Source organism: Pangasianodon hypophthalmus, chromosome 20, assembly GCF_027358585.1.
Source record: "Pangasianodon hypophthalmus isolate fPanHyp1 chromosome 20, fPanHyp1.pri, whole genome shotgun sequence".
Taxonomy (NCBI): Eukaryota; Metazoa; Chordata; class Actinopteri; order Siluriformes; family Pangasiidae; genus Pangasianodon; species Pangasianodon hypophthalmus.
In genome coordinates this window covers 17,958,303-17,976,257 of record NC_069729.1, presented here as the reverse complement: position 1 = coordinate 17,976,257, position 17,955 = coordinate 17,958,303, and the positions used below count along the sequence as shown (strand labels likewise).

Genomic DNA, 17,955 nt, shown 5'->3' with positions numbered 1-17,955 from the left:
GATGTGCCACATAAACAGACTGAAAAACGTGTATTGATATGGTGATGATTTCTGTCAGGAGATGTTTATTTAGCTTTTTTTTTTTTTTTGGAAGGAGTCTCCAGTGTCAGCACTTTGTAACAGTTAGAGGTAAAGCTGTAACTTTGGTTGTCCCATAGGCTTTCTGGTTTCTCAATAACATCACATTTTTTGTTTCTTATTAACTTAACAAAAAGAGAGGCTGGTGATGGATCGACTGTTTATAGCTGCTGTAACGTAACGTGCGATAACAGGAACTAGCTTGAGTACGTTCCACATCATTAAAAGTAGCTATAAACGGATAAAATTGTTAGTGTTCGAAAACTGCTGTGGTGTAAAAAAAAAAAGGAAATAAAACACTTTTTGTGACATGCTGAAAATAATCAAATTCCGGGTGGTAACATTAATTCCACTTCACTTTGAGCAGCATTACATTATGTATTACTTTTTTTATTACAGCATGCCTACAAGTGTTTTATTCCTTACTTAATTTCTGTAAATCTGGAACAGCATATTGACAGAGCTGTCTTTTCCAGTGGTTGCAAAAATTGTAAAAAACTATTTTCTTATTTACCATTTACTTTATTAAAATTGTGTATTAGGTGTTTATTTTATTTAAAATATATAGTATCATATATCTCATTTACACATTAAAATCACAGAGGATAAAGAAACCCTTGGAGCTTATTTCTAGCCACTCATGTATAATTTATTTTTTGAATATTAATAAGAGTAATTTGAAGTGGATCTAGACTTTTAACACTGCTGTATAATATGTCTGTTTGCTATTTAAGCAATATATTAAATGCCTTCTTTGACTGTGCCACAGGGCCGAGTGCAAGGAAGAAGAGCAAGCAGCCAAAGGACACGAAAAAGAAAGCAAAAGCCAAGAAGCCCAAACTGAAGGCAGGCCAGAGCAGCAAGAGGAAAAAAGCCTCCTCGGTAAGAGTAGCCTTGTAGAGCCAGAACTCGTGTCGTGTGTAAACTTCCCCCTCATTTTCATGGCACGTGCTGTTATTATTATTTTTTTTTTTGCATAGATACTTCAAATGTACTTTATATGCTCACATAAGGGTCCGTATGACGTTTCGTTCTTTTCCCTGACAGAGCGAGGACGATTTCTTAGACGATTTCTCTGACTTTGATGACATCAGCATCCACAGTGCCTCTGTTCGCTCCGATGCCTCGGGGGTGCCCAAGAAGAAAACGAGGCGAGGACGCAAAAAGAGGAAACGTAAAGAGACCATTTTCTACATTTTCCTTTTGTAAACTCTGAGACTCTGAAGGTTTGCGTGTGCAAAAAAGCCTAACGTCAAATAAAGATCATTTGAAGAAATAGAGAGAGGACGTAGGTGATAAACTCAAGTATGTGAAACATGAATTACTTCAAATCCTTTGATTTGTTAAAGATCACATTCTTTGTACATGGACTTTCACTTTGTCTAAGAGACAGTATTCTTTCTCTTCCAGCTTTCCTTTTTCTCTCTGACTGTGTATGTGTGCTTTTTCTGATTGCATGTCTGGGCTCTTGGGTTTCCCCCTGGGTGAAGGAGAGGACGGAGACGGCTACGAGACGGACCATCAGGACTATTGTGAGGTGTGTCAGCAGGGTGGTGAGATCATTCTGTGTGACACCTGCCCCCGAGCCTATCACCTTGTGTGTCTCGAGCCCGAGCTGGAGAAGGCCCCCGAGGGCAGATGGAGCTGCCCTCACTGCGTGAGTTAATTGCACCTTCAGAAAAAAACACATTATTTATGAATTTATGAATAATTATTGCACTGTAGCACCAACTACTGCCGTACAATCCTGGATATTTTCATATAAATGACTGTGTACTTTAAAACCTAATATGCAAAATATGTGCTAAAAATTAGTTTTACAGTGTTTCACTTCTGTTCATAGTCACTACTTTGCTTTGTTTATCATTTCCACACATTTATACTTTGTTTAAAATTTTTGCAATGCTTGGTCCCGCCTACTTTGGTTGGCCAATGGTTGCTCCAGGTTCTGTTGCTATCTATTAGCTGTCACTAAAAATAAACTTGAGAAACTTTTAAATTTGAGATTAATGTGCCTGTTAAAGTACGTTATGATTTCTGTAGTAACAGTTAATTCACACGTATGGTGAACATTCCACATATACAGATTAAAAACCGTGTGCAACTGTTGATATTCTGATGTTTTCTAACATTTTTGGAAGGAGTCTCCAGTTTCAGCTGAATCTGGAAAAGTTTTCCGAAACAGGAAATCCTTCACGATGGAGGACTTTCCAGTTTCTCAGTAACAAGCTTCATTTTTTTGTCTTCAAGACAGAGGATGTTTCAACATTAACTGTAACCATAGTAACAACGTTAATTGCTCAAACATTTGGTCACAATCTGATTATTTTCCTGTAACAGCACACCCTGTTGTGTTTTATTCCTCACTTATATTACTACCTTCTTTCTTAAAATATCCACTTCATTCAGGAACATGTGAGGAAATCTCTACTGTTATTGCATTGTAGCTCTGGTTGTCTGAAAATGTTATGTGCTATTTATTTTACTTCACGTTTATTACGTTATGAATCTCTTTTAAAGTGACTGTTAGCTCAAATGGAAGCTTGTCAACATGACTTCCATTGCATTTTGTACTTTGAATTGAATTAAATTGAACTGTATTTTCACCGAGGGGCAAATGGAATAGAAACGTAAGACTTTCTCTAGCAAGGCATATAATTAGTTTCAGATAACTGCACTAGCAGCAGTGATGGGAATAAGAAGGACTTGAAGCACCAATAGCTGCACGGATGCCACGGCAACTGGAAATAAATCAGGAAGACTTACTTCTTCCTGTCACCGTAGCCTGTTGGTCTACTTAAAAATCTTTTAGGTAACGGCCTGCAGCAGAAATCGATCCAGACGCCCTAGTGAAAAAAATGTCACTACAGGGACGATGTTGTTTTCTCATTAATTACAATGATGAGACAAGACATGATAAATTTTTTATCATGTCTTGTCTGTGATAAAACTCTTGCATTTATATGACAACGAATTACCAAATGATTTTCACATGACAAATATGACATTGTGACATAGTCGTTGCTGCAGAACCAAAAGTCCAGGGGGTGGAGCTGGACCTGATCCAACTCCTCCTATAAGTCTAACCCTAACCCTAATCCACACGACACTGCACAGCATGAAGCAACACATTAAACACACTTCTCCAGCCTGCAACACACTCCACTTCCTGGACTTTTGCCTCAACTCTGCCTAGCTCCACCCAAGTAGGAGGAGCTGGATCCTTACGACTCCACCCTGTGGACTTTTTGTTCTTCTGCAGTGAGGGGTACTTATCCCTCGTGGCATGTGTGAATATAAAGTGGGGCTGGAATTGTAACAGACCATTTAACCTGAAGCCAGTTTTCTTTTGTTTTTTTGCCCAAAAAGGTTGTGAGTTGACATGAAGTGAAGAATAAAACACTTGGGGTCATGCGGTTATGAGAAAATAATCAACATAAGTGGTGTCATGCGGCCCAGCACGAAGCAGACTTACTGTTACCATCGCAAAGTTGATTATTTTCCTTTAACAGCACATCACGCAGTGTTTTATTCCTCTTATACTACAGCAATGCTACCAATGCTACCATTTTTAAAAGTTTTGAAAGAGAACATGTGCTTTTTATCCGTTTACTGTAGTGAAACAAGTTAGTTTCTGTTATCACTTACGTTATAGCCAATATAAACTCTCGTTCCCTCACCTGCTGCTTTTTTTTCTCTCTCTTTAAGTTAAAAAATTCGGCTTGTCATTTTACAGCGAGAAGCCCCTGTCCTGAAAACTTTATCATGCCAAAAAAGCTTTACCGCTGACTGTTATAAAGTGCTGACACTGGAGACTCCTTCCAAAAATGTTAAATACATGTCTTCTGACATCAAACTTCAATCAGTGTGAATGAGCTGTTACTATAAAATGATAAATTATTAGAATGATTATATTAATATATATATATATATATATATTAATATTGATGAGGGCTATAGATTGTGATCTGTATAGATTGTTTGACTCTTAGTTTGAGCTACATTCTGGTGATTCCTTGTCCTCAGGAGAAGGAGGGAATTCAGTGGGAAGCGAAGGATGACGATGAGGAGGAAGAGGATGCTGCAGGAGAGGAAGAGGACGATCACATGGAGTTCTGTCGAGTGTGTAAAGACGGTGGAGAGCTGCTGTGCTGTGACACGTGTCCTTCCTCCTACCACATCCACTGCCTGAACCCGCCTCTGCCCGAGATCCCCAACGGAGAGTGGCTGTGCCCGCGGTGCATGGTGGGAAAATACACACCTATACACTGCTTTGAAGTTCAGATAGTTTTTTACTATTTATACTTGCGTGCAGAAGTTTGCATACCCTTAGTACAAAATATACTTCCATGGGTAATCCATCATTATGACAATTAACATAAAAGATGAACTTGTCTATGTTAAGAGCAAAAAAAAAAAAGCTAAATTATATCAGGTCAAATCTTTGTATCTGACATTCTTAATGTTTTTATTCTTGAATATTTTTGTGATAATTTGCCAATATTAAAAAAAAGAAAACACACACACATTGGGGGTGAAAACTTTTGCACTCAACTGTAGTGGCACTCGACTTCTATAGATTGTTTGCTTCAACATTGCAGATTATTCGTTTATTTTGTGATGATGACTGAAATACAGATAAAATAATTATTGGCACCCTCTGAAAGGGAAAAAGAAAGAAAATTAATAATCCTAATTTTCCACTTAAACAATTGGAGAAATATTTTACTTACTTCCTCAAATGCACACACATACACACACAGACATAAAAAATCATAATACTTGTTATAACTTTTTATGCAAAATAACATGTGACAAAATTATTGGCACCCCAAAGAATATTTTTGAATAAATGCAACAGAATCGTTCTTAGAGTCAACATAAACGTGATATGATGTGTTCTTTCCCCAGTGCCCCCCTCTTAAAGGGAAAGTTCAGAAGATTCTGCACTGGATGTGGGGGGATCCGCCTTTACCCCCCGAGCCTCTCTCCACTCAGGATGGTAAAAAGGAGGATGTACCGGTCAAACCTCCGCTAAAGGGTCATCCTGAGAGGCTGCTGTTTGTGAAGTGGGCGGGTCTGTCCTACTGGCACTGTTCCTGGGTCAGCGAGCTACAGGTGATGAAAATATTCTCCATTTTTATTATTTTGAACATTACGTTATAGCTTCTTTCACCCTCAGCTCTCACCCTTTCAGTGTGTTTGTGTGTGTGCATTTAATTATTATTCAATTTCATTCATCACAAAAGTCCCGTGCTAGACATTTTCATGGCAAAATAAATTGTTCACAATAGATTTTTTGAAATAAAAACCTTGAGGTCGGGTACATAAATTACATTAATCATGTCAATTAACAATTATGGCAATGGAAATGTGAAGACTTGTTATTTCTTGTATAAAAAAAACAATAAATTAATGATTTTTGTGCAAACCTTTCATGTTCTGAATAAAAGAGTGAATATTGTGTACATCTTTTCATTTCATGGATGAAAATCCATACCTTTTTGTCCCCAGCAAGACTGAATTTCGTGACTCATAATATTATTTTTTGGACAAATTTTGTGTCATAATTAATTCTGTGGCACATTATGAACTCCCAAAATGACCAAAATACATTTGATAAGTTCATTTTGTGTTATTAATTAAACAACAACAACAAAAAAAACTCAGATGACTACAGAGTGGTACATTACGTATTTATTATTTATTAGTAATTTTTGGTACTGTCCTTCACATGTATGCAGATAAGTTTTCCTTTGGTTTTGTCATGAAAGAAATTCATTTCATTCTGTTCAGCAGTGCTGTAGTATACATTTATAATAAGAATCTTAATATTATAATTACTCTAAATGGTATTGTTTAGTTAAAAAAACTCAGCTCTAAGTACTACAACGAAGTAACATCACATCCTTTTACTCTCTCTTTTTTGTCCTTCTCTGTAGTTGGAGCTCTATCACACGGTCATGTACAGGAATTACCAGAGGAAGAACGATATGGACGAGCCTCCGCCCTTCGACTACGGCTCAGGTGAAGAGGAGCTCAACAACGAGAAGAGGAAGAGCAAAGACCCACAGTACGCCGCTATGGAGGAGCGTTTCTATCGCTATGGGATCAAACCTGAATGGCTAATCATCCACCGGATCCTCAACCACAGGTTACAGAACACTTTAATTAACACCTATGGCCTGTTTTTTTATCTTAAAGTGACCTGTTTTACGTCAAGACCATCACTGCAATATGTGTTTTATTGAATAATAGTTGTGTGCTACATCCAGTATACGGTATTTGTGTTGTCCGCGTGCATCATGCAGTTTTGACAAAGACGGAGACGTTCACTACCTGATCAAATGGAGAGATTTACCGTACGACCAGTGCACCTGGGAGATCGACGACTTCGACATCCCTGAATACGAGAGTTTTAAACAGGCCTACTGGGACCACCGGTAAATTCACTGACGTTAAGGAAGTAATATATAATAAACCCTAAAATTAAAACTCATCATAATCTTGTGACTGTTTGTTCAAGGGAGCAAATGCTGGGTGAAGACCATCGTCCCCTAGTGGTGAGAAAAGGAAAGAGCCTGAAAGAGGAAGTGAAGAGGAGAGAAGCTCCTCCTGAGACTCCAGTTGTGGATGTGAGCACATTTCTTGAATTCACCATTAAAACTGTTAAATCAGTCCTAAATTAAACCTTGATGTTCTGTTCCAGTTAGAATGACCTATTTTTTTTTGGAACTGTGCTAAAAATAATGTTTTCAACCTAAAACATTATGTACTTGGACTCATTTTTCTAATGAAACAAATAAACATTTGTACACAGATTACACAAGTTATATTCAGTGAATTAAATACAAAGTAACTTCCATTCCTGTGAACTTTTTTGTCTTATTAAAAAGACAAAAAAAGAGACGCAGGTGAGGGAACAACTGTTTATAGCTGCTATAACGTAAGTGATAACATATATGATATTCCACAACATTAAATGTAACTATAAATGGATAAAACGTACAATGTGTTGTTCGTTAATAAGTAAAAACCGGTAAATAAATAATGGTTGGCAAATTGCTGTGGTATAAGCAGAATAAAGCACTTCAGGAAAATAATCAGCTTCAAAGTTGCAACAATAATGCCGCTTCATGATGGGTGGCATCACACCACCCTGCTGTTGATTATTTTCCTATAATGGCACACCCCCCAATGATTTATTCCTTGCATAGTTGAGTTGAGACTTGGATTTTGGGAATTTCTAAATACACTTTGCAGAGTAATATTAATTTTAAATCCAGTTTCAAAGCTTAGAATAGTGAACAGTGCACAAGGATTAATTCTAGACCTTTTATCGTGTGTGTGTGTGTTTGTGTGTTCATTTTTTTGTCCATAGCCCACTGTTAAATTTGAGCAGCAGCCATGGTTCATCGATGCTACAGGAGGAACTTTGCACCCGTACCAGCTGGAGGGTCTGAACTGGCTGCGTTTCTCCTGGGCACAGGGAACCGATACCATCCTGGCTGATGAGATGGGACTGGGCAAGACGGTGCAGACGATAGTGTTCCTGTACTCGCTCTATAAAGAGGTGAGAGGTGGTCACTCCTCTCAGACTTCCAGTTTCTTTCAGTTTCTTTCCAAGTGCGCTTGAACTGACACTGAAACTTCAGTCTAAAAGCCTGAAAACACAGGCTTTAAATTGTAGTATTAGATTTGAAAAATGTCATAAGTAGTAAATGTCATATCCAAAATTCAACTACAGTGAACAACTATTATTTAAAACAATCTGTTCACTACAACGTATTTACAAACTAGGTGTATGAAGTTTAAAATTTACACCACAGCGTTGCTGAATTCTCAATTCTGATTAGTCAGAAGGTGTTGATTAATTTTCTATAACAGCGTCTCTGAGAGTAGTATTCACAGAATTATATTAATATATAAGTTTTGTTTTGTTTCTATAGTAACACTAATACACAGGAGCTTGTATGGTGGAAGCTCCATTTTGTTATTTAACAACGAAAAATAATCATTGATATGGAACTGTTTTCTATGATGAGACTTTTTTTTTAATCATTTTTGGAAGGAGTCTCCAGTGTCAGCACTCCAGTGTTAATAATAATCAGAGGTAAAACTGTAACTTGTAAGTTTTTTGCCATACATCTTCAGGAAGGAGAGCTTTGTGCTTCATGGTTTCTCAGTAACATGACAAGCTTTTTCTGACAAGTATTTTTTTTTCTTTTTTTTTCTTTTCTTTTTTTTGTTGCTAACATTTTTAAAAACAAAATGATTCAATTTTTTAAGATGCAAATTGTATCCATTTATGGTTAATGATGTGTAATGTAAGTGAAAACAGGAACCGAAGTTGTATTAATGGGCATTCCACAACATTAAATGTAACTATAAATGGATAAAAAAGTATCATTATTTAATAAATAAAAAAAAAAATCTAATTTGCTGTTATAGGAAAATAATCAGCTTAACAGTAACTCTGCTGAAATCCACTGAGTGAAATGTGAGAATAGAATTAATGTACGTTATGCATAATGCATATATGCAAATGAATGCATATTTCATTATGTGTTGCTTCATTTGCATATTTAGTCTCACACACACACACACACACACATTAACATTTAACAGATTAATTTTTATTTTTGATATCAAAATTATACTCCGGTTGTATTCCTGATCAGAAAAACTGAAATTGGACTAATATTGCACGATGATGGTTTTCCCACTCTGTCTCTGTCTCTCTGTCTCTGTCTCTCTCTCTCTCTCTCTCTCTCTCTCTGTCTCTTTCTTTCTGTTCAGGGTCACTCTAAAGGCCCGTTCCTGGTCAGCGCTCCTTTGTCCACCATCATTAACTGGGAGCGAGAATTTGAGATGTGGGCTCCGGATTTTTATGTGGTGACGTACACGGGCGATAAAGACAGCCGGGCGGTGATACGGGAAAACGAGTTCACGTTCGAGGACAGCGCTGTCAAATCAGGACGCAAAGTGTTCCGCATGAAGGTAGAAAATACTCAGTCCATAAGAGATACAGTTGAGTGCAAAAGTTTGCACAAAAGTTTGGTATTACAGATGTTCCTTCAGCCAGTTACAGCACGTTCGAATCCTAACGATGCCGGGAGCCAAGGGAGCGAAATTGGCTGTACTCTCTGGCTAGGAGGGGCATAGTCTCTCTCTCTCCTGTCAATCACAGCGACACTAGCCAATTGTGGACCTCTGTGAGCTCATGTATGTGGAAGAGGGCAGACAGCACTTTCCTCTGAGTGTCTTACACTGCTCTGTGGATTTTTGTGAATCTTACTGGCTATTTTTCTTATTTTTCTTCCACTCTTTATTGTTTTTTCTGTTTCAAATTCTTTTCTGTTGTAAGTCCTGTAATAGCTATTTTCCTGATTTTCCTCTTTACTCGACTGACAAACACAGTACTGCAGGAGACTTTGAACCAGTTTGATCTTTTTAATCCTTAAATAAAACTTAAATTGAATGTATTGATGGTTTAAGTTATTAGTAAATACTAAGTGAGACACAGTCCAGTAAACTACCTAGAGCATGTTAGCAGTCATGTTAGCAGCTTGCTCATAAAGATAACTGTAAAATATAGGTCAGATTCCCAGGGGTGTGCAAACCATAGTTCAACTAAATATATACATGCAGAAGAATATTTGCATCTAGTCATGTGGATTTTGTGCTTCTTTTATCAATGCAGAAAGACATACCTGTGAAGTTTCACGTGCTGTTGACCTCGTATGAGTTGATCACCATTGATCAGGCTATTCTGGGCTCCATCACTTGGGCGTGTTTGGTCGTGGATGAAGCCCATAGACTGAAGAATAACCAGTCTAAGGTATAGGAGTCTAGATTTTAGACATCATAACTACCATATTTCCTCCATATTATTCTGACTTTATTATGTAAATACAATGTAATTAATGTAGTAATGTAAACATACATGTGATAAGTAAGATATAAAACGCTGTGTGTCACGCTGTTATAGGAAAGTGATCAACAATAACATATTAGAATGAGCATGTTAATATAACCCTGTGATTAGAATTATAGCCGACACTAATGTCAGAGCTGCTGTTATAGAAAATTCTGACCAATCAAAATGGAGAATTCAACAACACCATGGTGTAACAGTACAACAATAATACTGACTGCAGCTTTATAAGCATTGATACTCATGACACACTTTTTTTTCAGTTTTTCAGAATTCTGAATGGTTATAAGATTTACTACAAGCTGCTCCTGACCGGCACGCCTCTGCAGAACAATCTGGAAGAGTTATTCCACCTGCTGAACTTCCTCACTCCAGAGCGCTTCAAGTGAGAGCACATGGAGAACATTCACACCATCGAATCATCACACTGTAATTCATAACCCTGGAATTACAAGGGTTAAAGGAACACAACACACACTACAGTGATATTGATTTCAGATTTCTCCACTATCTGACCATGTACTGTCAACTCCAGAATGGTGACAGCTCTAAATGATATTTAAAATTAATGCAAATGTTTTGTCATTCTTGAATTACATATAAAAACTGTATTTCACAAAATGTGCTACTGCAATTTTACATTTCATGCTTGAAAATAATATTGTGATAGGATAAATATTAAATCCCTGTTGCTTTAAGCTCCAAATATTACATATTGCATGTGTTATTTATGTTGTACATTAGCATGAAGGGTGCCAATAATTCTGGAGTTCTGAAGTATGTATGCAAATTGAAACACTGGTCTATTATACAGCATATGATATGCTTATATGTGATTTAGATATACTAGATAGATCTACTTTCAACCCGAGAAGCTAATGGAGTGTGTGTTTGGTGTGTGCAGTAATCTGGAGGGATTTCTCGAGGAGTTTGCTGACATTTCTAAAGAAGATCAGATTAAGAAGCTGCATGACCTGTTGGGACCTCACATGCTGCGGAGGCTGAAGGCCGACGTCTTCAAGAACATGCCAGCGAAAACGGAGCTAATTGTGCGTGTGGAGCTCAGCCCTATGCAGAAGTGAGAACATGTCTCCTCTCTCAATCTGACTAATGAATGAATCAGTAGCTCTTTAAATGAAGGTTCCCCAATCTAACATTAATTACCGCATTAATTCACCTCATACCACAGCACTGCTGAATTTTCTGCTCTGAAATGTCAGAAAGTGTTGATTATTGCATGTCTGTATATTTATAACTGCCGCTCTACTATCACTACTACTATAACTATTAGTGCTACTACTGCTTTTAATACTACTACTACTACAACTACTACTGCTACTACTACTGCTATTACTACTCGTAATACTACTACCACTACTACTACTACTGCTGCTACAGTACTATTACTACTGCTATTACTACTCGTAATACTACTACCACTACTACTACTACTGCTGCTACAGTACTATTCCTACTGCTATTACTACTCGTAATACTACTACCACTACTACTACTACTGCTGCTACAGTACTATTACTACTGCTATTACTAGTCGTAATACTACTACTACTACTACTACTACTACTGCTACTACAGTACTGTTACTACTGCTGTTACTACTTGTAATGCTACTACAACTACTACTACAATTACTACTCGTAATACTACTACCACTACCACTACTACTGCTGCTGCTACAGTACTATTACTACTGCTATTACTACTCGTAATACTACTACTACTACTACTACAGTGCTATTACTACTGCTATTACTACTCATAATACTACTACCACCACTATTACTACTGCTACTACAGTAATACTACTACTGATATTACTACTCGTAATACTACTACCACTACTACTACTACTACTACTGCTGCTACAGTACTATTACTACTGCTATTACTACTCGTAATACTACTACTACTACTACTACTACAGTACTATTACTACTGCTACTACAGTACTATTACTACTGCTATTACTACTCGTAATACTACTACTACTACTACTGCTACTACAGTACTATTACTACTGCTATTACTACTTGTAATACTACTACCACTACTACTACTACTACTACTACAGTACTGTAACTACTGCTACTACAGTACTATTACTACTGCTATTACTACAGTACTATTACTACTGCTATTACTACTTGTAATGCTACTACAAATACTACTACTACTACTACAGTACTATTACTACTGCTATTACTACTCATAATACTACTACCACTACTACTACTACTGCTGCTACTACAGTACTATTACTACTGCTATTACTAGTCGTAATACTACTACTACCACTACTACTACTACTGCTACTACAGTACTATTACTACTGCTATTACTACTCGTAATACTACTACCACTACTACTACTACTGCTGCTACAGTACTATTCCTACTGCTATTACTACTAGTAGTATTAATAAATTATTAATATCAGTGCTACTACTACTACTACTATCTCTTTTACTACTATTACTATTAGTATTGCTGCTATTACTACTACTACTAGTACTACTACTACTTCTACTACTACTATTACTCTTACTATTATTATTAATATTACTATTCCTACTAGTACTTATATTACTATTACTACTACTACTATTACGATTAATATTACTACTACATACTATTACATATTATTTATTTGTAACAAAATAGCATAAAATAATACAATATAATTTGATAATATAATTCAGTATAATAAAAGTTCTGCTGAACTAATGCAGGTGTTTCAGCTTGACTTTAAAGCACCTTCTGGTCCCTCTGGAGCTGAACTTCGTTAAATGGTGTGGTGTGTGTGTGTTCTTATTGAAAGTCTTTCTGACCCATTAGCTGAGAATTTTATGTTGTTGTAACGCATGATCTCAGGAGCCGAGCTTGAGTTGTACTTGATTGCCCCTCCCCACACAGAAAATACTACAAGTTCATCCTGACGCGAAACTTCGAGGCTCTGAACTCTAAAGGAGGCGGAAACCAGGTTTCACTTCTCAACATCATGATGGACCTGAAGAAATGCTGCAACCACCCGTACCTGTTCCCTGTGGCGGCCGTGGTGAGTGTGTGTATGTGTGTGTCTGTGTTTAAAGGAAAAGCAAGGAAAAGTATTGCTTCAATATTATTGGCACCCATAATGGCAATGAGCAAAAAGCAATATAGTATAAGAATATATATTGTTTCATTGTTTTTAGTTTATGTATTTTTCTTAAGTATTGGCACCCCCACAAATAATATTTAATGACGCCTCCTGTGGAGAAAACAGCTCAGAGCCAATTCCTGTAAAATCTAAAAAAAACTTTTGGAGGAAGCTTGGATCACGTTCTACCTTCAGCATGCTTCAGTTTATCATCTTTTATACCGAGTTTGTTGTGTAATGTTTATTTCACACATCATTTTAGTTTTTTTTTCCTAGCAAAGGGTGCCAATAATTCTGAAGTTGATGGTTATATTCCAAAGAGTGAACACTTTAGCATTTATACTTTTACTTTTTTATTGCTTGGCATTTTAGAACGTGAGCATTGTGGGTAAATTTGTTTACAGGAGGCCCCTGTGTTACCCAACGGGTCGTACGATGGGAACCTGCTGGTGAAGTCCTCAGGGAAACTCACTCTGCTTCAGAAAATGCTCAAGAAGCTCAAAGACAACGGACACCGCGTCCTTATTTTCTCACAGGTTATTACTGAGTGTGAAAAAACAGGATGAATATAAACACACAGTTTACTTTTCCTCCTGTGTGTCTTGTTTTTGAGCAGATGATTAATTACAGTCAGTGTGAGGAAGGAGAACAGAGCACATTCATCTTTAGATGACAAAAGGTCGCTGCTGTATTTATTTTCACCGTATTATTTATTCCCCAGACACATTTCTTTTACACTATTATGCTGCGTGTGCATTAATCTAATGGAAGGACGCTGCGTGTAAAGCAGCTGCGGCTCATTTCCTTCTAATTTGACTTTCTTTCTAATTCGCCACCCGCTTGTCCCTTCGCCCGATCTTGCGCATAAATCTGCATGTTAATAAGAGGCTGAAGGAACAAAAGAAATCGACAAACAGTTGTTCTGTTTAAGTCTAGGACGTCCCTTTTGAGTTTATAGTGATTGTTCGGTTTATTTTAAAATACTCCAATATATATTTGTATAAGGGGGGCATGGTGGCTTAGTGGCTAGCACGCTTGCCTCGCACCTCCGGGGTTGGGGTTTTGAATCCTGCGTCCACCCTGTTTGCAGAGTTTGCATGTTCTCCCTGTGCTTCGGGGGTTTCCTCCAGGTACTCCAGTTTCCTCTCCCAGTCCACACACATGCGTTGTAGGCTGATTGGCATTTCCACCTTGTCCATAGTGTGCGAATGGGTGTGTGAGTGTGTGTGTGATTGTGCCGTTTGATGGGTTGGGCTTTTGATAGGCTTTGATAGTCTTCAGGCTCCCCGCGACCCTGTGTAAGACAAGCGGTACAGAAAGTAGATGGATGGATATTTATATAAATTATTAAATTATAATATTGATGGAGTCTGTTAGTCATTTTACATTTGACCATTTTTTATTAGCAATATTTACATTTCACCCTGTTACTTTTAGACTTATTTTTAGTTCACGATGAATGCCCCTAGTCTCTCTAGTACAATTTAAAAAAATATATATATTTTCTCTTAATTAGAGAAATTAAGAAAAGCACATGGTAGGAAACATAATTTTACTATTATTATTATTATTATTATGTTGGTGTTGTTGTTGTATTTAAATTACATATGTATATATAATTACGTATTATCCAATTTTATAATTATACTTTAATTATAATTATTTATAATTAATATTATATATTATTTATAACATAGAAAACTTACAAATTAAATTACTGACACATATTACAGTTCAAATAGAAGAAAAGATGCATTTATATTTAGAATTTTTTTTTTTGAATTATCATATATTTTGGCTGTATAAATAAATAAATAAACAAACAAACAAATACATAAATAAAATAATCACTTAAAATTTATGCAGAGACGTGGGTGCTTTAGGAATCACTTTATTTTAATAAAAATGCAAAATGCAAAATTAAAACAAAGAAAAATAATAAATGGATGAAAAAAATGACCACACTGTTGGTTTTATTGTAATTATGCACTGATGGTGCCAAAATGATCCTTTGGGCCAAAATCATGTGCTGAATTTTAATTTTAAATTTTAAGTGAAATAATTGCATACATGGGTAAAAAGTTTAATAAATTTTGATATTAAATACAATATTAAACTCTTATTAGTAACTAAAATGTCAATAAATAGTTCTCCACATATTCTAATAGATTTCTCATGCTGTGGTTGATTGTAAATCTCTTCCCGTTGATCTTCTTTCAGATGACGAAGATGCTGGACTTGTTAGAGGACTTCCTGGAGTTTGAAGGCTATAAATACGAGCGTATTGATGGCGGGATAACCGGAGGACTGCGGCAGGAGGCCATCGATCGCTTCAACGGTGAGCTGAAAGCACTCGATGCTCAGCCGTGCATCCACCAGGGGGAGACGTTACTCTCGTTAGCACATTAACACATTAATATTGATCCGCTTTTTGTGTGTGTGAAGCTCCGGGAGCGCAGCAGTTCTGTTTCCTGCTGTCTACTCGTGCTGGGGGATTGGGAATCAATCTGGCAACCGCTGATACTGTCATAATCTATGACTCTGACTGGAACCCACATAATGACATTCAGGTGAGAGCACACAGCACAACACTCACACACACAGACACACACACACACACACAGTTATTATATATAAATAGTAGGCAGTTGAATTTCATCACCTCTGATATTTGAATGGAAAAACATTTAAAGCTTAGTTTTACAGTTAATAAAATGGCCGTGTGTCCTGGCACTTAATTAATTTGTACAAAAGCTTGGAAGTTATATTAAAAACATATATTACATCCAGGAAGAAAAAATCCATAATAATCTTAACTTACGTAGTTGTCTTATTAATTTTTTTGTCATAGGGGGTGCACAAACTTTTGCATTTTACTATATGCATGGATATATGATAACAGTATGATGTACATGAACAGATATAAGAAAAGTAAGAGTGCAGATACAAAATTTCTATATAGAAAAATGATGATTTACTAAATCATGATTAACTATTTATTTATTGATTTATTGATTAATTAAATTACATTTCATTTTATTTAATATCACATACCTTTACTGTAATATTTTAGTCACTTACATGAATAAACATATTCAAATTCCTGGTTTGAAATATGAATTCTGAAACCTTCTTACAGAGCTCTTGTATGAATAACAGAATTTGGTCAGTGCCTTACGATATGCGTAAATTTAAATTTAAATTTGGCCGAAATAAAATTAATACACAAATAATGTTCCATGCTAGAAATATTGAAACTATTACATTGTACTTCATAACCAGTTATCATCACATTGCTAATTAATATCCCATAATCAGCCTCATCTTCTTAATTCTACTCGTGTTTTTTCTCCATCTCTTCACGCAGGCGTTCAGCCGAGCGCATCGTATTGGACAGAATAAGAAAGTGATGATCTATCGCTTTGTGACGCGGGCGTCAGTGGAGGAGCGGATTACCCAGGTGGCCAAGCGCAAGATGATGCTCACACATCTGGTGGTGCGTCCGGGCCTAGGCTCCAAAACGGGGTCCATGTCCAAGCAGGAGCTGGACGACATCCTGAAGTTTGGCACAGAGGAGCTCTTTAAAGACGACGTGGAAGCCATTGGTATGTTTCAGAGCTGGACTGTATTTTTATTTTAGTTGGGAATTTTACTTTAAATGTAACCAATATACCATTTTAAACTGAATTATTAGCAGTGTAAACAATATTTATTGAATTAGACACAAAACCTTTTGGAGGTAATGTGACAGGGACCACAGACAGGGATCATATTTCATAATTACAAACACACTTTAATGCAGTGTTAAATTAGCTCCAAAATTATTGGTACCCTTGGTAACGATGGGTAAAAGGGGTTAGGCAAAAATGTCTTTGGTCATCAGCTTAATCTCAGACCAAAAATATGACAGAAACGTAACCTTTAAAGTGAAGTGCAAGTACATTTATTAAAGAAAGTACTAATCAAGATCAAGCTAATTAATCACAAAGATATTCTTTTTTAAATCCATCTTTACCAAGGGTGCCAATAAATTTGGAGCCACTGTGAATGGCGTGCATAGAAAGTACTATGTACATTGTTGAGTAATGTAAGATATTCCTTTATTTGTCCCGCAGTGGGGAAATTGCATGTATGTATGCACTACTAGTAATGTCCTGCAACTATTACATTACTTTTACTATTACTGACTTTTAATACCATTACTACTACTACTACTACTACTACTAATAATAATAATATTTCTGTTATTATTACTGCTACTAATACTAATAGTACTGTTATTATCAGTATTACTACTGCTAGTACTAATGTTACTACTATTAACAATACTTCTACTATTACTAATACTAATAATACTAATACTAATATTACTGTAATTATTACTATTACTACCAATACTGTTCCTACTATGAATACAACAACAACAACAACTCCTACTACTACTACTACTACTAATATTACTATTATTATTATTGCTACTACTGCTACTACTACATCTACTGCTTGTACTTCTACTACTACTACTAACACTAATACTAATATTAGTTATTATTACTGTTACTACTGCGATTACAACTACTGCTACTACTACCAACACTAATATTATTGTTATTATTACTGTTACTACTACGACTGTTACTATTACAACTACTACTGCTCCCACCACTGCTACTGCTATTACTGTTATTATTACTGTTACTACTGCTTCTACTACTATTACTATTACTATTACTTCTACTACTACAGTTATTATATTCCTTGCTTATTTAATGAACTTATTTAAA

General features: G+C 36.3%; 1 protein-coding gene across 2 annotated transcripts in view; it reads left to right on the top strand.

Moving 5' to 3' along the window:
- chd5 (chromodomain helicase DNA binding protein 5) overlaps positions 1–17,955 on the top strand; it is a 49,187-nt gene that overhangs the window by 16,766 nt on the left and 14,466 nt on the right. For both annotated transcript variants that reach the window (XM_026932854.3, XM_026932852.3), the window contains exons 6-23: positions 848–960; positions 1,126–1,252; positions 1,569–1,735; positions 4,105–4,323; positions 4,990–5,196; positions 6,021–6,232; positions 6,390–6,521; positions 6,605–6,713; positions 7,460–7,651; positions 8,878–9,078; positions 9,782–9,919; positions 10,279–10,400; positions 10,920–11,093; positions 12,949–13,090; positions 13,576–13,707; positions 15,392–15,509; positions 15,617–15,741; positions 16,539–16,776. In XM_026932854.3, the coding sequence (XP_026788655.3) occupies positions 848–960; positions 1,126–1,252; positions 1,569–1,735; positions 4,105–4,323; positions 4,990–5,196; positions 6,021–6,232; positions 6,390–6,521; positions 6,605–6,713; positions 7,460–7,651; positions 8,878–9,078; positions 9,782–9,919; positions 10,279–10,400; positions 10,920–11,093; positions 12,949–13,090; positions 13,576–13,707; positions 15,392–15,509; positions 15,617–15,741; positions 16,539–16,776 (2,868 nt within the window). The remainder of the gene's footprint in view (positions 1–847; positions 961–1,125; positions 1,253–1,568; positions 1,736–4,104; positions 4,324–4,989; positions 5,197–6,020; positions 6,233–6,389; positions 6,522–6,604; positions 6,714–7,459; positions 7,652–8,877; positions 9,079–9,781; positions 9,920–10,278; positions 10,401–10,919; positions 11,094–12,948; positions 13,091–13,575; positions 13,708–15,391; positions 15,510–15,616; positions 15,742–16,538; positions 16,777–17,955) is intronic.